This window comes from Candoia aspera, chromosome 8 (genome assembly GCF_035149785.1).
Source record: "Candoia aspera isolate rCanAsp1 chromosome 8, rCanAsp1.hap2, whole genome shotgun sequence".
Classification (NCBI taxonomy): domain Eukaryota; kingdom Metazoa; phylum Chordata; class Lepidosauria; order Squamata; family Boidae; genus Candoia; species Candoia aspera.
Window position 1 is genome coordinate 72,587,198 of NC_086160.1, and position 20,671 is coordinate 72,607,868.

The 20,671-nt window shown below is 42.3% G+C and overlaps 1 protein-coding gene across 2 annotated transcripts in view; it reads right to left on the bottom strand.

Moving 5' to 3' along the window:
- CTNNA2 (catenin alpha 2) overlaps window positions 1-20,671 on the bottom strand; it is a 586,207-nt gene that overhangs the window by 422,964 nt on the left and 142,572 nt on the right. For both annotated transcript variants that reach the window (XM_063310026.1, XM_063310025.1), the window contains exons 5-6: window positions 1,819-1,938; window positions 156-422 (exon numbers count right to left, since the gene is read on the bottom strand). In XM_063310026.1, coding sequence (XP_063166096.1) covers window positions 156-422; window positions 1,819-1,938 — 387 coding nt within the window. The remainder of the gene's footprint in view (window positions 1-155; window positions 423-1,818; window positions 1,939-20,671) is intronic.

Sequence of the window (20,671 nt, forward strand, 5' to 3'; positions counted from 1 at the left end):
AGCAGATCACTTTTGAAAGTAATAATAAATTAAATGAAATATTTTAGAAACTATCAATGTTATTTGAGGAAAAAGGTAATGCAGTATTTGAAGATGCCAGGTACCAAGACGAGACACTTTCCTTTTTCTCCCCTGTTGCAAAAAGTCACACTTACGTCAAACTCGTTCAGGGCTGCAGCAAGCTCCCCAATTCCAGTGTGCCCCTTGTTCTCGTCGGTAGGTGAGGTGGCCTGAGCTGCATTGGAAATCCCAGCAATGGCTTCTTGGACTTGTTTGAAGACATAATCCCTGTTGGCTCTGGTGGCTGCAACATCAGGGTGGCGGAGGAAAGCTTGCGAAGCAGTGTACAGCATCGTTGCATTTTTCTTCAAGGCACCACGAGCTGCAGCCATTTCATCTCTACAGTGGGGATCCTTTAGCTCCTATTTGAAATAAAAAATAAATAATAGACACCAACACGCACATGCATGTTCAATCTACAGAATTTTTAAATCAGTGCCTCTGCAGAGGAACCAACTATTATTGAAAAGAAGTTGTCTTGGTCACAAAAGTACATGGGAGCCTCCAAGCCATTCCAAACTGCTCAATCCACCAGGGATGAACCAGACCTAAAATGTGGACAAAGATGCTCAAAGCAGATGCCTCTGAAGACAAAGGTGTAAATGCTCAGTGGAATGAAAAAGAAAAATAATGGGGAAGGTGAATTAATTGGATATGTGTTCAGAATCTTAAGCAATGTTCACCAACAAAAATTGGCTGAGAGAATATATCATCAATCTTGGCTCTCTAATGCAGTGTTTCTCAACCTTGGCAACTTCAAGATGTGTGGACTTCAACTCCCAGAATTCCCCAGCCAGCAAGGCTGGCTAGTAATTACTGGCTACTATAGTAATTGAAATTCTTAATAAAATTATATTTGAACATTAAAAAAAAAAAAAATTGCCTTCAGCTGAAAACTTCCATCTGAAAACAAATAAAAACCACTTGTATGATTTTGTTCAGGTCACCCAATGCATGTTACAGATAATAAAATCATGTTTACCACTTGGGAGAAAACAGTGCCCATAGTAAGGGCATTTGGCTGCTTATAGGTCTCCTTGTTAGCCTCTAACCCATCTGTTATTTATTAGTAGATGAACGTGGGCTGAAGAACAGCTTCCCCATGTACACATTTGTACATTTCAGAATGGTTTCAGAATTGGGAATCTTTGTTGTCTATTTCCTGTGCTGCCAAAACTTATTCTTTCCAGAATCTGAATGTGTCTCCCAGCAACAGGTAGTCATTATCTGGCTCCAGCAGAGCAGGCAGAGGATCACCCTTTTAAGCTGAGCTGGACAAGAACCACTGATTACATTGCCATTCTCTTTCCACAGCTGGCTATAGAACAGGGATTATAGTGGTCTCTCCAGAAGATCTGGCTGTTGGTTCCAGAAGCACCCAGAAGCTTTAACAGATGTATCCTACACAAACAGTTCACAGGAAAAGTGACTGTGAATCTGGCAGTCCTCCCATGGAAGGTCTTCATCTCCCCTGCTGCAACAGGGCTTCCAAACTGGGAATCTGAAGGGCGAGTCCTGTCCAGCACTAGATATATCTGCTTTCTGAGGCCTGGGACTCCATTTCAGTAATTTGGGGTATGAAGGTGCAAAAGAGCCACCAATAAACAGGATAGGCATCCTGGGTAAATAAAACCTTCCAATCATAAAAACACATCAACAACAGGGCTAGCCTAAACTCCTGACCCAAATATCTGGGGAAACTGATGAAAACCTGAGTCATTCTACAGTTTACATAGGATGCCCTTTCTATATACCCACCTGTTGCCTTCTAGCAGCTACGTAGTTAAGCTTCACCATCTCTTTTCCAAATTCTTTGAAGCGGTTCGCAAGGTCTTGTTCGTTGGTGGCATTCTTCACAGCTTCTAAGGCTTCCTCTACCTGCAGTAGAGGAAGTTAAGAGAGTTGGGGGTGTTCAGCCTATCATTTTCAAATCTTCATTGCATTACAAGGCAGCATTGGAACTCTGGGGCGTATCCTCCAAATGAGATGAAGTGATCACCATGAAACTATGCTATGGGTATTTCCAACTGGATACAGCTCCACTGTATGTTTATAAATTTCCATATGGCGAATACAACATGCCTCCTAGTTTCCTATATTACGGAATATAAACTGCTACTGCTAAATCAGGCTGGCTGGATGAGACTGCATTCCTGTGAAAGCATGTTCCACAGTACAGGAGCACCCTCAACCCCTCAGTGACAGCTGTGGTGAAGCTTTATGCATTCAGGTCTACTGCATAGAGCCTATATTGATGGGGATGGCCCATAAATATTGTAAAATAAATAAATAAATTAGCAGCCGTGAATATTCCTAAACTGATCAAACTTGGCAGCAAACATCCATGCCTCAGTTACAGCCCAACTTCACTACTGTAATGCACTCCATATAGAGCTACCTTTGAGGAATATTTGAAAGCTCAAAGGGCTGAAAAATTAGCAAACCGGGCTGGTAATTAGGCCTGTGTTGAGTGACCCATGCTGGTTGTCAATAGATGTTTTAACTTTCAAAGCCTGAAACAGCTTAGGACCTGATTCTCTGACTATCTACCTATCTCAATACCAACCTTCTTGCCGTTAGGACCCACAGGAAAGATTCTCTTAAAGATGTCCTCCTGTGTTTCATTCAATGCCCTCATTGTCTTTAACAAATGAATTAATGCTCCCTCCTTAACAATTCTATTTTTGGGGTTTGAATGAGTTCAAACTGATTTCAACTGTTTTTTTTTTTTTTGTTTGTTTATTTATTAGCTGATTGATTGAGTCATTCATTTATTCAACTTATGTACTATTCCCATTTTCAGAGGCCCTGGGTAGCTCAAGGTTTTCATGGCTTGTCAAAAATGTAATAGGGAAGGATTAGTTCATATATCCAGAAGTAGGATGTCGAAAGGAGGTTCCACACTATGTTCTATTTTTTTTTTTTTTACCATTAGCTTCCTTGCATAGATAAATTGGACAAAAAGTAAATATTCTATCCAGGAAACCACAAAATCCAGATGCTAAAAAAGCCCATTCATAAGCCCCCTTTTTGCAGGGCATATTTTGAACCCTACTGAGATGCCTTGCACAAGAAAAGCCCATGCTCAATCCTATATCATACTAAAGCAGGTCTGTCACTGAAAATGAACCAAAATCTAGTACTTACTCTGAATATATGGGAGTTGCTTACATTAGGCTCTCTCACAAGACTGTAGTGCCAAGTCACTACCTCAAATAACAACTTCCAATGGGAAATAATAGCCTGTGACTCTCTTCTTCACACAACTGAAAGAAGTACACATATAGGATGGTTTCCATGTGAAAAATAAATAAATTTGATTGGCTCTTCAAATCTAAGAATCGACAGATGCCTGCTTGTACCACACAGTGTACAAAAATTAGTAATGGGTTTTGCCACATCTACATTGCAAAGGCAATCAAGCAAGGGAAGCCACTTCAGCTATGCCATGGATTTCGTATCTATTTCTAGCAACAGAGACTACAACTGAGGCAGCTCAAAATAAAGCAACAGCAGGAAAATAAGAACTGTTATTAACCTTTAGTTGTTGACATGTGTGTTTTTACTCACTCAATACAGACCTATTTTCTCCCTACAATTTGTAAAAGGCAGGCAGGCAAGAATACCTACCCAACATTGTTCAAGCTTCAACTTCATAAGAAAAACGACTCTGATCATATTATTATTGCAAAAAAAAAAAACAACAGTAATGATAAACTGTCACAACAAAGGATATCTCAGAATGGATTACATAAAAGCTGGCAATATTACAAAAATTAAAATGCTGATTGAAAACTGCAATCTGAGATCAAACCATTAGTTAGCCTGCCATGATCTCTTGACAAATCAGATTAAGTTATACAAATTATCCTGTTGTCTTCATAGTGCTTGTGGACTATCACTTTGTGCATTAGTCTAGAATGTTTCCAGATATAAATGACAGATTGGCCAGAAACTCCCTGGATTTTCCATTTCCCCATTTTTTGAAGACAAAAACATTTTACTTCCTCCATTGTGATGCATTTCATCTCTGCTCTGAGATTTCTCATAAAGATTCTGGCAGACCAATAGGAAACAATGATATAAATGATGCTGAAAAACACATTAGATCTGTTAAGACACCACAGCACCCAGTTAAGTTTTCTGGGATTGGTATTTATCTATGATGGCATAGAGGGTAGGTAATTCATTTATCACCCTCTGCCATTCTTCCAAGCTTGCCACTCTCCTCCTACCATAAGGAATAGGCCATGGTTGTCAGGGACTTTCCATCCCACACTGAGCTATCGGCTGGACTATATGACACTAAGATCCTTTCAAACTCCTTGAGTCTATCTTTCTCCCAATTTTTCAGCAGGTTCTTGATCCACAATAAATAGTTCATCCTAAAAAGACACATACTGATGCAATGCCATGGATCATTCCAAATGCCTTTTGAAGTCATGAGAATATGAACCTTCCCTGTACCACCATTCCCTCAGAACTTCTACTTGCAGACCACTGGATTCCTGGCACATAAATCCATTCATTTTTAGCATGGTTATTGGGAGATGGTTGGAAGGCACCTGAGTGATCTACTGAAAGAGATCACCAAAACAGGAGCCCAGTTATTAAGTGGGAGATTAGACTCTTGTCTCAGGTCAAATCCCAAGTTGGCATAACAAGCAAGCTGAGGTAGCTTTTCTATTTCTATGATTAATCTGTTCCCAAGTAATTAGTTATAATTAAGCAGAGATCACAGCAGGACAGCAATTTCTTCACACAGAAAACTATCAATAGGCAAGCATACAAGGCAACAGTTACAGCTATATACATTGATTTAAGATGCCCTCTGTCTGAGTCAATGGATAAAAACTTTAATATTTTAAAATGCCAGCATAGATAAATATTAATCCTCAGGAAATTCTCTCAGCAGGAGCAAGCATTTAGAATGGATTTCTCAGGGAATATTGTTACAATATTAGTGCTCTGCATTTTTATGTCAATATTGAAGAATATCATAAAAGCTCTCAGCACTTCTCAGTTGGTAGAAAGACTTTAAGCATTCAGCCCTATTTCTTTAACGGCAGCATAGAAGTGTTTTATTATTGCATTTTACCATAATGCAAAACAGACTGGGTTGCATTATGGTAAAATGAAAAGTGTGGCATTTGGGAAACATCTAAGTGCTTGCAACTGGAAAATTGATGGGGTTAATATTGGGCAAGTCAAGAATTTTAAATATTTAGGAATCAATTTTAACAAGAAAAGTTCCTGGGTTGGTCACCAAACACAAATGAAAGTAGGCTTTTAATCATCTCAAGCTGTTATAAGTTATTACAAATTGTCTGCCTATTTCAAGCATTAAAGTTAGTGCTAGAAAACTAACAGTGCTTATAATTCATGGAGAATTACAGGATGTAACTAATTTAACAGTATTAACATTTTTAGAAGCTCACTTAGAAACTATCTGCCATTAGCACAACCCCTGCAGCAATACAGAATCAACAGATCAAAGAACTGTGAATTACTGTTTGTAAGTAGTTTACAGACAAAATGAGAACCATAAACTAGAATTCTGCTGGGAAACAATTAACAGTAGATTAAAAAAGAATTAATTAGATTTGGAGATTACTTTTTTTAAACTACAAAATTGTCACAATAATGTTGTTGTTTATTCGTTTAGTCGCTTCCGACTCTTCGTGACTTCATGGACCAGCCCACGCCAGAGCTTCCTGTCGGTCGTCAACACCCCCAGCTCCCCCAGGGACGAGTCCGTCACCTCTAGAATATCATCCATCCATCTTGCCCTTGGTCGGCCCCTCTTCCTTTTGCCCTCCACTCTCCCTAGCATCAGCATCTTCTCCAGGGTGTCCTGTCTTCTCATTATGTGGCCAAAGTATTTCAGTTTTGCCTTTAATATCATTCCCTCAAGTGAGCAGTCTGGCTTTATTTCCTGGAGGATGGACTGGTTGGATCTTCTTGCAGTCCAAGGCACTCTCAGAATTCTCCTCCAACACCACAGTTCAAAAGCATCGATCTTCCTTCGCTCAGCCTTCCTTATGGTCCAGCTCTCGCAGCCATATGTTACTACAGGGAACACCATTGCTTTAACTATGCGGGCCTTTGTTGTCAGTGTGATGTCTCTGCTCTTAACTATTTTATCGAGATTTGTCATTGCTCTTCTTCCAAGGATTAAGCGTCTTCTGATTTCCTGACTGCAGTCAGCATCTGCAGTAATCTTTGCACCTAGGAATACAAAGTCTTTCACTGCTTCTACATTTTCTCCCTCTATTTGCCAGTTATCAATCAAGCTGGTTGCCATAATCTTGGTTTTTTTGAGGTTTAGCTGCAAACCAGCTTTTGCACTTTCTTCTTTCACCTTCATCATAAGGCTCCTCAGTTCCTCTTCACTTTCAGCCATCAAAGTGGTATCATCTGCATATCTGAGATTGTTAATGTTTCTTCCAGCGATTTTAACTCCAGCCTTGGATTCTTCAAGGCCAGCTTGTCGCATGATGTGCTCTGCATGCAAGTTGAATAGGTAGGGTGAGAGTATACAGCCCTGCCGTATCCCTTTCCCAATCTTAAACCAGTCTGTTGTTCCGTGGTCTGTTCTTACTGTTGCTACTTGGTCGTTATACAGATTCTTCAGGAGGCATACAAGATGACTTGGTATCCCCATACCACTAAGAAATTGCCACAATTTGTTATGGTCCACACAGTCAAAGGCTTTAGAATAGTCAATAAAACAGAAATAGATGTTTTTCTGAAACTCCCTGGCTTTTTCCATTATCCATCGGATATTGGCAATTTGGTCTCTAGTTCCTCTGCCTTTTCTAAACCCAGTTTGTACATCTGGCAATTCTTGCTCCATGAACTGCTGAAGTCTACCTTGCAGGATCTTGAGCATTACCTTACTGGCATGTGAAATGAGTGCCACTGTTCGATAGTTTGAACATTCTTTAGTGTTTCCCTTTTTTGGTATGGGGATATAAGTTGATTTTTTCCAGTCTGATGGCCATTCTTGTGTTTTCCAAATTTGCTGGCATATAGCATGCATTACCTTGACAGCATCATCTTGCAAGATTTTGAACAGTTCAGCTGGGATGCCGTCGTCTCCTGTTGCCTTGTTATTAGCAATGCTTCTTAAGGCCCACTCAACCTCACTCTTCAGGATGTCTGGCTCTAGCTCACCGACCACACCGTCAAAGCTATCCCCGATATTGTTATCCTTCCTATACAGGTTTTCTGTATATTCTTGCCACCTTTTCTTGATCTCTTCTTCTTCTGTTAAGTCCTTGCCATCTTTGTTTTTGATCATACCCATTTTTGCCTGGAATTTACCTCCAATGTTTCTAATTTTCTGGAAGAGGTCTCTTGTCCTTCCTATTCTATTGTCTTCTTCCACTTCCGCGCATTGCTTGTTTAAAAATAATTCCTTATCTCTTCTGGCTAACCTCTGGAATTTTGCATTTAATTGGGCATATCTCCCCCTATCACTGTTGCCTTTTGCTTTCCTTCTTTCTTGGGCTACTTCTAGTGTCTCAGCAGACAGCCATTTTGCCTTCTTGGTTTTCTCTTTCTTTGAGATGTATTTTGTTGCCGCCTCCTGAACAATGCTGCCAACTTCTGTCCAGAGTTCTTCCGGGACCCTATCTACTAAGTCCAATCCCTTAAATCTATTCTTCACCTCCACTGCATATTCCTTAGGAATATTAGTGAGCTCATATCTAGCTGATCTGTGGGTCTTCCCTAATCTCTTTAGTCTGATCCTAAATTGTGCAAGAAGAAGTTCGTGATCTGAACTACAGTCAGCTCCAGGCCTTGTTTTTACCGACTGTACAGATGTCCGCCACCTTTGGCTGCAAAGGATGTAATCAATCTGATTTCGGTGTTGTCCATCTGGTGAAGTCCATGTATAAAGCCGTCTCTTAGGTTGTTGGAAGAGGGTGTTTGTTATGCAGAGTGAATTGTCTTGGCAAAATTCTATCAGCCTGTGTCCTGCTTCATTTTGTTCTCCCAGGCCATACTTACCTGTAATTCGAGGTGTCATTTGACTGCCCACCTTAGCATTCCAGTCTCCTGTGATGAAAATAACATCTCTTTTAGGCGTGTTGTCCAGTAGGTGCTGCAGATCCTCATAGAACTGCTCTACTTCAGCTTCTTCAGCATTTGTGGTTGGGGCGTAGATTTGGATCACTGTGATGTTAGATGGCTTGCCCTGAATTCGAATTGAGATCATTCTGTCGTTTTTTGGGTTGTATCCAAGCACTGCTTTAGCCACTTTACTATTAATTATGAAGGCTACTCCATTTCTTCTGTGGTCCTCTTGTCCGCAGTAGTAGATCTGGTGGTCATTTGATGTGAAGTGGCCCATTCCAGTCCATTTCAGTTCACTGACGCCCAGAATGTCTATCTTTAATCTTGACATCTCACCAATAACCACATCCAATTTGCCCTGGCTCATAGATCTTACATTCCAGGTTCCGATGGTGTGTTGATCCTTAGAACATTGGATTCGCCGTTCACCACCAGCACCATCGGCCGCTAGCCGTCCTTTCGGCTTTGAGCTAGCTGCGTCATCACGTCTGGGGCTAGTTGAGCTCATCCTCTGTTCCTCCCCAGTAGCATTTTGACCATCTTCCGACCTGGGGGTCTCATCTTCCGATGGTATACCGACATATCTCTGGTTGTACTGATCCATTTAGTTTTCACGGCAAGAATACTGAGGTGGGTTGCCATTACCTTCCCCAGGGATTGCATTTAGTCTGACCTCTCTGTCATGACCTTCCCGTCTTGGGTGGCCCTTCACGGTTTAGCTCATGGCATCATTGAGGTGCTCAAGCTCCAGCACCACGACAAGGTAACGATCCTTTGCTGATGGTCACAATAATATCATTTTTAAAATATGAGGTTTAGCGAGTTTGTTTGCGTAATTTGTTTGCTCTTGAAGAAGGCTGTTACAACTACTCAATTTCAGTCTATGCCAGCCTGAAGATTCTCATAAACAGGAGCTGGTGTCCTAACAGTCAGGAACCATGCTGAGACGAGGAATAGTTCTCTAGTGTTTATTACTGCTACATAAGACAGAATCCTAACAAACTGAAGAAGCGTGGGAAAACCCAGACAGATAAACCCCAAAAGTCAAGGCGGGTCTGATCTGTGTCTCTTTGAATGGCTGCTTAATTCCTCAGTACTACGCATGTGTTTCCCCCCCTGGATAGAGGCCCCCTCCTGCTCACCATCAGTGCTCATGACATCACCCTCCCCTCCAGATTCACATTCCATTTCAGCCCCCTCCCTTCCAGAGGCTTGATAAGATTCGACGTCTCCTTCTAAGCTCCCATGGGAACTGGGCAACGATGGAAAGTCTTCAAAGGAAAATTCCTCCAAGGACGAATCAGTGCTGCTCTCCAGGTCTGATAACGCTTCTGGCCCAGGTGGCTGCTGCTGGAAAATAGCTAGATAATTAGAAGAGTCGTCCCCCCTCCCCACTGGGAAATGCAAGCCCCCACCTCCTCTGTTACTGGTGTCAAGGCTTCAGGCGGGGGTGGAAACTGCAAACTTACGAACTCCTCTGCTTGGGATTCCTCTGCTTGCTCAGCCAAGTGAGGAATCTCTGGTAGAGTGCGAGGCTTGGGTTTGTGAGGGAAAAGCTGATGGAATCAATGAACCAGCGTTGGTGCATGTACATCTCTGGCATTCTCCCACATGCGCTCTTCCTCAGGGTACCCTTTCCAGTGTATGAAATATTGGATGCCCCTTCCCCTCCTCCTAGAGTCCAGAATTTCCTCGACTTCGTATTCTTCCTCCCCTTCCACAATTACTGGAGGGGGGGGGTATTTGCGATCGTAAGGTACTTGGGGGAGGGTCTTTGGCTAGCAAGGCTCTGTGAAAGACTGGATGGATTTTCACGGATGCTGGCAGCTTTAAGCGATAAGCCACTGGATTTATCTGCTGTGCCACAGTGAAAGGGCCCACAAACTTAGAGTCCAACTTCTTGGAGGGTCTGGTAGAGGTCAAAAACTTGGTAGAGAGCCACACTTTGTCTCCTACCGCAATCGCTGGGCCCTCTTGTCTGTGAGCATCTGCAGCTCTCTTGTAAGCACTCTTTGCCCTGTTCAGCTGCTCCTTTAACAACTCCTGTGTGGCTTGTTGCTCTTTAAGAAAATCAGCCGCGGCTGGAACAGTTCCCTGCTGGGAGGAGGTGGGCAACACCCGAGGGTTAACCCTGTAGAGTGCTTGGAAAGGAGACATCTTGGTAGAGGACTGCACAGAATTATTATATGTAAATTCTGCCATGGGGAGCAGGGATGGCCAATTGTCTTGCTGATAAGTGGTGTAACACCTGAGATACTGCTGTAACCATTGGTTAATTTTCTCAGCTTGCCTGTTACTAGCTGGATGATGTGATGATGATAGGTGGATCTGGACCCCTGATGACTGGAAAAGCACCCTCCAGAACCTGGAAGTGAACTGAGGACCTCTGTCACTCACCAAGTGATTTACCATGCCTCTATACCTAAAAACATGGTCCATGAACAACTGCACTGTGGCTTGTGCAGATGGGAGGCCCTTGCAAGGAATAAAATGCACCATTTTAGTGAAAAGGTCCACCACCACTAGTATGGAAGTCAGCCCCTGGACCGGGGGTAAATCAGTGATGAAATCCATGGAGATCGTATCCCAAGGCCTACTAGGGTGGGTAGGGGTTGCAAGAGTCCTGTGGGCTTCCCTGGGAGAGGCTTGGCTCGTCTACAGGTATGACAAGAAGCCACGTAGCCCTTTATGTCTGCAGTCATCTTAGGCCATCAGTAGTCTCTCAGAGCTCTATGGAGAGTTTTGAAAACACTTCCGTGGCCTGCCATTTGATGGTCATGGCAAAGTCTCAGTACTTCTTCCCTCGATGAGGGGGGAATGTATAATCGCCCACTATGCCAGAGGATTCCTGCCTCCACATTGAATGGCAAGGCAGTGTCTTGTGGGTCCCTCTGGAGGTCATCCATCCTGGCCCTGGCATATGAGTCATGTTGCTGCTGAGCTCTGACTCTTGTAAATAGGTCCTCTGCTTGTCTGCCTGCTGCTAAAATCTCTTTCTGGTTCCCCCTCATAGACTGATCAAAGTTGTGAGGTTGTAATATAGTAGCCTGTGCCTCCTGGTGAGTAGCGGGGTTGCCTGAATGGATCGAGACAGGGCAGCTGCCAAACGGTTCTGCACCCCGGGAGCATAAGAAATAACAAAATTGAAATGGGAGAAAAACTGGCTCCATCTGATTTAGCGTGGGGTGAGGGATCTGGCGTTTTGTAGAAGCTGTAAATTCTTGTGATCGGTGCAAACTTTCACAGGAAAGGCTGCACCTTCTAGCCAGTGCCTCCACTCTTGAAATGCTGCTTTAATTGCTAGCAACTCCTTGTTAAAAACATCATAGTTTCTCTCTGCTGGTGAGAGCATGCGTGAAAAAAAGGCACAAGGAAGCAATGTATTCTCGGTTTTGTTTGTATATTGCAATAACACCGCCCCAATGGCAATATCGGAAGCATCTGAATGCATTATGAATTGCTTCGTGGGATCAGGGTGTCTTAACAGCGGCTGGGATGCAAAGAGTTGCTTGAATTCTCGGAAGGCTGCTTGCTCTCTCTCCCCCCAAATGAATTTTGATCCTTTCTTCAAAAGCTGTGTGAGGGGTTTAGCCCTGTCACTATTTTTTTTTATGAACCTCCTGTAAAAATTGCAGAACCCTAGGAACCTTTGTACATCTTTCACATTTTGGGGGGGTTGCCAAGAGAGAATTGCCTGGACCTTAGAAGGATCCATGGATATGCCTTCTGTCGATATTTTATAGCCCAGGAAATGTAATTCAGTTAAATCAAAGGCACATTTCTCTAGCTTGGCGAACAGCTTGTTCTCTCTCAGTCTTTGTAAGACATTACGTACATGGGTTACATGAGTTGTAGCATCCTCAGAGAAAATTAATATGTCATCTAGATAAATGACCAGATACTTATCTAGTAAATCAGATAAATTTTGATTCATAAATCGGGAAAATATGGCTCCTGCATTAGACAAGCCAAAGGGCAAAACAAGGTACTCAAATTTACCAGACCTGGTGTCGAAGGCAGTCAGATATTCATGCCCCTCTTTCATCCGGATCAGATTGTACGCATTCCTGAGGTCCAACCTAGTAAAAATGTGTGCTTTCTGTAAGCAATCCAGCAGATCAGATATTAGGGGGAGTGGGTAATTTTCTTTGACCATGAGTTTATTGAGGGAACTGAAATCGTGTATCACTCTCATGGGTGCCTCCTGGTTTGCCGGTGCCAACGGGTCAGGCTTCTTTGGTACGAAGAAGGTAGGAGCAGACACTGGGGAAGTAGATGGTCGGATGAAACCCTTTTGGAGATTAGAATCCAAGTAATCCTTTAAGGTGGCTAGTTCCTTGGGGGACATGGGATATTGTTTCCTTGCTGGAATCTTGGCTCCTGGTATCAACTCAATGGTACAATCACAGTCCCTATGGGGGGGTAGTGCTGTGGCCTCTTGTTCGCTGAAAACGTCTGTGAAATCTGCATACTTGGCTGGCAACTGGACCCCCCCCTGCTTCCGTGACTGCATTGGTTGCTGGAGGGAGGAGAGCGGCTTGAATCTTGTGGTGCTGGCATTCCTTAGCTGGGAAGGAGATTGCTCCCGTAGTCCAGTTCAACAATGGGTTGTAGATCTTCAGCCAAGGTGTGCCCAGGACTATAGGCACATTAAGTGATGCAGTAACATAAAGTTGGATCCACTCAGTGTGGTCTCCCGTTGTTAGTTGCAAAGGTTCTGTGAACCTTCTAATCGGCCCTGCCTTGAGGGGCTGGCTGTCAATGGTCTCGACTTCTATGGGACGTGGCAATTCTACGGTCGGGATGTTCAGGTCTTGTACAGTCTGTACATCAATAAAATTGGTGGAAGCTCCGGAATCCACGAGGGCCTCTAGCTTGACCTGGTGCTCTGGGTTTACGTGCATTATTACTGGTAAGTAGTAAAAGGATTGCCTGGACTCCTCGGAATGAGCCCTCCTTAATTGATTGATGATCTCCCTGCTGAGCTCTGTGGAGGGAGACTGATGGAGTTTCCCTGGTTGGAAGTAGAGGCGGAGGTGGCTCTTGTTTCAGCTGCTTGCCCTGGGGCTCTTATGGAATATGCTTGGCTTCTCGCTGGGCAAGCTCTCACCATGTGCCCCTGGACTCCGCAGCAGAAACAGAGGGCTCTCTCTCTCCTTCTCTGTCTCTCAGCCTCGGAAGTAAGCCTCCTGCTCTCCCTGATCTGCATCGGTTCCTCTGGTCCTGAGTAAGGAAGTGCTGTGGAGAGAGCTGGAAATCCTGGAAGCATCCTGAGGCCCCTGGCTTTCCCCAGCTGCATCTGTCTGAGCTCTTCTAGCCTGGCATCTACGACCACAGACAGTTGATATAAACCTTCTAAAGTAGCTGGTGTTCCCTGGCACACTAATTCATTCTTAATTTCTTCATCCAGCCCCTGTTTGAATTGGTCTTTCAAGGCACTCTCATTCCAGTCCAGATCTTCTGCTAACAGCTTGAAATCAGCAATTGTCATGTTCATCGTTTCAATGTTAAAGGTGCATCGTAACGTTTCGCATGTCATTTGGCTGATGCGTCTTTCGGTTGGGAGGGGAGGAGGACTCTGTCTCCTGGGATGTTATCTGTATTCAGCAGGATTGGAATGTGTTTGGGTTATTTTGTGTGTTCAAGTTTTTCTTCCCAGGACATCAGCAGAAATGGTACCAGCACCTGGGGTGGGGAATTTGAAACGGCTGGGCGAGGGGAGGGATTATGTTTGTGCCGAGGGTTTTTAGTTTGTATTTGGCGCACTTTTGCTCATTCTCAGCTTTCTCTGTATTTGCATACTATTCTTTAATAAATCAGATATCATTAAGCCTCTACTTGTGAGTCTGGTTTTGTTAGGGTAGGCAATCATTACAGCAATGTAGATTCCCACTCTCTTGTTGCTTTGCTTGAGCTTCCGAATTTCCCGGCTGGCAGTGACCTCTCTGATCGGGTCGTCAAAGTGTGCTCGGAACCCTGCCAGAAAATTCTGGTAGTCGCTGAGAATTGGGTCGTTGTTCTCCACCATGGGAATAGCCCATTTGGCTGCTGGGCCCTTTAGCAGACTTAAAATGAAGGTGGCTCTGGTTCTGTCTGTGGGAAACTCTGCCGGTCTGCTGTCGAAAAACATTGTGCACTGTGTGAGAAAGGTTCTCAAATGCCCTGCTTCTCCTCCAAACTTCTCTGGTAGACTGCCCTGGGATCTCAAGACTACTGGTGGAGCTGCTGCTGCTGCTGGCACCGGTTGTGGGTTAATCGGAGCTGGTTGTTGCAACTGCTGTAGCGTGGCTGCTTGTAATGTGTTGATCTGGAGATCTACTTGGTGGTGGTGTTGCAGGGCTGCTGCCAATTGTTGGATGGCTTGCCGAATTTCCTGGTTTTCCAAAGACATTTTCCAAATGTCTCTCCTTTATTTTTCTTTGTTCCTCCCTCTTTCAATGGGAGTAGGAGTTTGTTAGGATTGATGTCCTGACAGTCAGGAATCACGCTGAGACGAGGAATAGTTCTCTAGTGTTTATTACTGCTACATAAGACAGAAAATCCTAACTGTCATGAGTAAGGATGGCGAGCAGGGGGCTCCCATCCAGACTGTCAAGTGCATGCGTAGCACTGAGGAATTGGTCAGCCATTCAAAGAGACACAGATCGGGACCGCCTTAACCCTTGGGGGTTATATGGCTGGGTTTTCCCACGCTTCTTCAGTTTGTTAGGATTCCTCTTATGTACTAGCAATAAAACATTAGAGACCAGTTCCTTGTCTCAGCGTGTTTCCTGGCTGTTAGGACACTAACAAACTGAAGAAGCGTGGGAAAAACCCAGACAGATAAACCCCAAAAGTTAAGACGGGTCTGATCTGTGTCTCTTTGAATGGCTGCTTAATTCCTCAGTACTACGCATGCGTTTTCCCCCCTGGATAGAGGCCCCCTCCTGCTCACCATCAGTACTCATGACAGCTGGTATAATTCTAACCCAAAGATAGATGAGAATGTTATCAATTATCATTCACTGAGGTACATTATCTCTTCATGAATTAATAATTAATCATTATTTAGAATCCTTGTTTGGCTCATGGATGAATGAATGTTGTAGTTTCCCCTCTAGTAACTTAGAGCATCTTCTAGAATCATCCAACCACTGTTCTGCCAAAGTACCAAGAACAAGCTTTATATCCCATATGACAAGGCTATGAAATTACTGTAAGTCAGTTTTAGTAAAATAGTTTAAGACAAACTTTTGTTACCTTTTCTTAAGTCAACAGACAAATGTGCTTTATTAGCAGTTTTGAGCAAAAGATTCTAGAGGCAACGATGGAACAGAATGACTATGCCCTGGGGACAACTTATTTATTTTATTAATCAAATTTAACACCGCCCATCTCCCAAAAGGGACTCTGGGAGGTTTACAATAAAACTTACTGCAAAATAACATATTTCTTTGCGTGTACATGCTTGTTCCGTGTATACTTCAATTATCTCTTAGCCTCAGTAATACGTTAATGTAATTCATTGCATAAATGGTTTGCATACAGTTAGGGAATGGCCCTCGTATACCATTGCTAATTAAGTACTTCCTGTTGTAGACATTACAGGAGAAGAGCCGTGTTAGTCTACGGTGGCAAAAAAATCAGAAATTTGGAAGTACCTTTTCTTTGTTAAACGCTTGTATCTTATAACACAGTGTGTTAGTCAGAAAAGGTGCTACCATATCCCAATTCGTTGCTAATTAACTGTATGCTAAATAGCATTTGAAACAAATATAATACAAAATGCAGGACCTGAATATGTTTATGACATACAGCTGATATGGATATAAAACATTTATAAATACCTCCCCCACCCCCCAAAAGAGCTACTTTTGAGAGTTCTTTCATAGACTATCAAGCAACTATCTTCATTTGCTATTTGTCTATACCAAAAAATAGGAAGTTTTTGTTTTGTTTTTTTTCCTTAAGAAGGAGGCTATCTGAGCCAAAATATCCATTATTAATTAGATGAAATCTTTTGTGGCATCCCTGGTGCTCTCTGAGCTTGGTTGTTGGCTTGCAGACATTTCACTACCCAACTAGGCAACATCATCAGTGAGAGTGAGTGTGGGGTCTGCTCCCTGTTTATACACAGTAGCTTGCCCTGCCAGTGTTGGTGGGGGTGGGGTTTTCTCCTTGGCAATGCCTTGATTAGGGCATTGTTTGCCTGGTGTTCTTCCCTGCTTATCTGGGTGTTGGCTGCTGGAGAGGACGTGTTCTGGTGTTTTTGTTTCCTTCTTAGCTTTCTTATTGTCTCTTTTGAATGGTGTGTAAATATGGTCTATCTCTATGTGCCTGTTGATGGCTGACTTGTCTGAATGCCAAGCTTCCAGGAATTCCCTAGCATTTTTGGATTTAGCTTGGTCAAGGATGCTCACAGTTTCCCCATTGAAATTTACAAGGAGGGAAACACTAGCATGCTAAGGATGGTGGAGCAGGTCTAAGGAACTCCATTATTCCTCTATCAGCATGATGCTTTTCTACAGTGGGCATGGAAGACAGAGCTTCTCCAATCCACACAGCTGCAACGTTTTATTCAAGGAAGCCTAGAACAGTTTTAATGATTGCCAAGATGGCCAGAAGAGAACAGCTGCATGTGCCATGATTTACTAAATGTCATCTTACTCAGCTTAATCATGCAGGTCTTCCCGGTAATGGCTCTGCCTTCTAGTATTTTTTTCCCCTGTATTCATGAGTACCTACTATAAACTTTTCTTAAGCACTTAGTGAAAACTTACTTTTTCACCCAAGATTGCTATGTTTGAATGTTATGGATGAAATTGTATATATTTCCTCCACCTTTTAAGCCATGCATTTTAATATTAACTGCTGGTAATTTATTCTAATTTTATTGTCATGTTTTAATATTTATTGTTTTTGTACACTTTTTCAAAAAGAATATATGGGAAGTGGTTAAAAAAAAAAGTATGAAATCCAAAAGGAACTCGGTGAATCTGGTGGAACATTTACTTCCTTTCTGATTTCATACAATTCTTTCATTGACTTTAGCTACCAAGCAAATGTGCAAAGGAAATAAGGAATAGTATTCAGGAATGTGATACAATTATCAAACCTGCATGTGACAGATTGCTTATTTCATGTTACAGAGCTGCTCAGACATCTGGGCTCTCTGCTAATGTACAATTGCCTCTTGTATTTTCCTACTGACATAATTCTAATAAAACGGGGGTCCAGAATTTTTTTTTTCCCCAGAAAAGTACAGCAAATTCACATACTTGGAAAACTATTAAAGATAAAATTTGGATCCAGAAGACAGATGACTGTTTATGTGTATCCTCCCCGAATTTAAAGAGTGTTAGCTCTTAATTCTTCAGCAAGTCATGAGCAAACTTAGAAAGGGCAAGTGAGGGGGTAGTCACTTTTTGAAGTATATGTGTAGGGTTGGATGGGCAGAACGAACAGTCAGTAAATCTGCTCTAAATTTGGTCTCTTTGTCTGAACAAAGCCCCAAGCTAGTTTTGATAGATGACTAAACCCCAAGATCTAGACATCTTTCAAAACCATCTGCCAACCACAGTTCGGTTTGTTATTCAGTTATCTATGCATTATTTGGTTTTATTCCGAACAGAGGTTGCACAAATATTTTAGCGAATCATGACAAAGCAGACTTTCTGCTCCAGAGAAGTATTTACACATAAAAAATGCTACTCTAGCGACTGAGTTACCATCTGGCCACATAAAGTATGAGAATACCTGAAAATTGGATTGCAAACTTTCCCCTCTTAAACTAGAGCACTTCACTTACAAACAAGCATTTACAAATTGCTACATTGCTGCAAGGATATATCCAAATTACCCCCAGTTTAAGAACCACTGCTCTAAACTAATAAGAGTAAAGATGCTTTGCTAGAAAAGCTTTGAATTTTCTTCCCACTATATGTATCTACAATAGACTTATAAATAAATATAATAATAATAAATAATAAGTAAATAACATAAACATATTTTATCTTATCAGCCATCTACCGGTCATACTTCTGAATGCCACATGGAACAATCCCATTATTTTCATCCGGTGCTCTCTAAATTAGAGGCAGTGTTTGTAATACGACTGTTTCAGAAAAGCCATGAGACGTTCTCCAAATACCAAGCTTAGTCCATGGACTCCCTTAAATAATACACCCAATTTTGTAGTATAAAAGGAAGCAGCCAAGGCAGTCAACGCAGCACACAAGCCAATGAGGGAGAAAAGGCATAGCATTTCAGATTCTGTGTGGCAAGCAATTTTATATAAACCCCTTGCTATTTCCAGCCCATTACTAAATGTGAGACCTTCAAAGAGTTCTCAATTCATCAACTCTGTCACAGGACATAAATGGAGGTTGTGCAGTAATGAAACCATTGCCTCCCGTGCCAGGAATTGGGCATATAAAATAAATAAAATGTAGAGAAACCACAGAAACTGGGATCGGCTCTTTAACATTTAATCTCCTCTTTACTGTCTAACACATACTATTCAATTATTTGCAAGAAAAGATGCCTGAATCCGCAAGGCCCACATGTGCAGAGTATAAAATTCTGCTGTGTGAAGAGATTATCTGGATTGGATTGGCCTTCCATGTGAGTGGGAAAAAGTGGGATGACATGTTCAAGGCAAGCATCACTCTCTGTGATTAAAGTGCTGCTGAAATAGGAATGCAATACGCTTGCTAAAGCAGTGTGTGGTGGTAAAAGGTACCGCCATGCACACATGCTGCATTTGCTACCAAACCTCTGAGATGTCCCCCACCCCACAATACATATGAACTGCTGAAAGTGCCCTTGTAAGTAAACATTCACCGCAAGCTGAATTGACCCTGAGTGGGGCAGGGAGAAGACTCAGTCAGGAACTTCTGGCCCAGTAAACCAGACTGTTTCTATTCACCAACGGTATCTCATAGATCATATGGCTAGCATGCTGACCTAGTAGGAAGGCAATAATAATAATAAGGTCTCACAGATGGGTTTACCTAAAATACTCCAACGTCACACTATAATTTCCACTGTGTCTGCCTTTTTCTGTGTCTTGTCTTTGCAATGTAATGGGCCAAAGGTATATAACCTCTGGTTCTACCTTTGCTCAGGGCTGTTCAGCAAAGTGCAAAGCTTTGCTGGGAGCCCAGTGTCCTGTATTATTGATTGCATGCAAATAAAAGTATGCTGTTTCTTCAAAGTGATTTAGATGCCTTAGATGAGCCAGATTTGGGGGACAACAAGGGACAGTCGTTCTCTCTTCAGGGAAAAAAAAAAATGCCATTTTCCATTATAAACCCTAGGTTCTGGAGAATCCAAAATTTGCCTGCCTAAAATCTCTCATTTTAAGCCATGCATCACCCATTCAGGAAGGAAAGTTCATAGCAATTGCCTTTCTATGGGAGAAAGAGAGAGAGGAGAGGGAGAAGATGGGGTGGGGGGAATCTGTTGAAGATAAACCAGCCTTTGAAATACTTTATTCAGCTGAATGTACACAAGGTAGTCCCCCCCTCCCCTCTTCTTAGCAACAACCAACCTGAAGCACTGCAAGGGAAAATCAATCATTACACTGATTAGCTCCAATTACTTTTTTTTTTTTTTGCAGGCAGACAGCAGCAAACCAGATACAATCTTATACAATAGATCACTTGCTGCTCTGTAATTCCTCTGGGGCTTTCATTCGGCCCCCATCTTCGATGATTCATTAAGCATTCACTGTCCCCAGCTGTTATCAAAATTCTGGCATTTGGATGGACTTAATTCCTTACTGTGATTCACAAAATAAGTCAATTGCCATGCTTTAAATCTACCACAAGAGGGGGATCGTGTACAACTCCCTATTTGTCACAGAAACTTTCCGAAGAGTCACTCTGACTTTGATGAGCATCTGCTACAACTAAGCTACATTTCTTTTTATGTATAGGGAGAGAACCAGCATCTGGGAAGACCACAAGAGATAATGAGACCAGCTCTTTGCAACCACTGTGCTCCAGAAATGGGTATTTGGATGCAGGAACCTGGAGATAAAATGTAACCTTCATGAACAGTAGGCATTAATAGTTTTACTTCCTTGCTTTGTTTAAAATTCATGTGTGGAGCTTATGATGGCTAATCGATATATTTTCATTTTCATCTTCACTTGCAGATGCTGTTGCATGATAGGCCAGAGATTATTTTTATACATACAGCACCAAAAAATCATTAATCATCAGAGAATCTGCTCTGAGGCTACATATGCTTCAAAAACCAATTGTAAACAGTGCTTTAGAACACTCAACACAGAAGCACGGGAACTCTTTAAAGCAGCTGCATCTGTATCTGGGCTCATACAGAAGCCTGGAAAAAAGACAGAGTGGCTTTAAAAAGGTACTGTCTTTGAGTTCCTGTGCCCTCTGAAGCACCTCTTCCAAATCATTTTTGAAGTATACACAGTCCTAATATAAAATAAAGTATTTTACTATGGCTACTGACTAGCAATTTCCACAATTCCACATCAAAGATTATAAAACACAAAGAGAGGTTAAGAAAAAGGAAA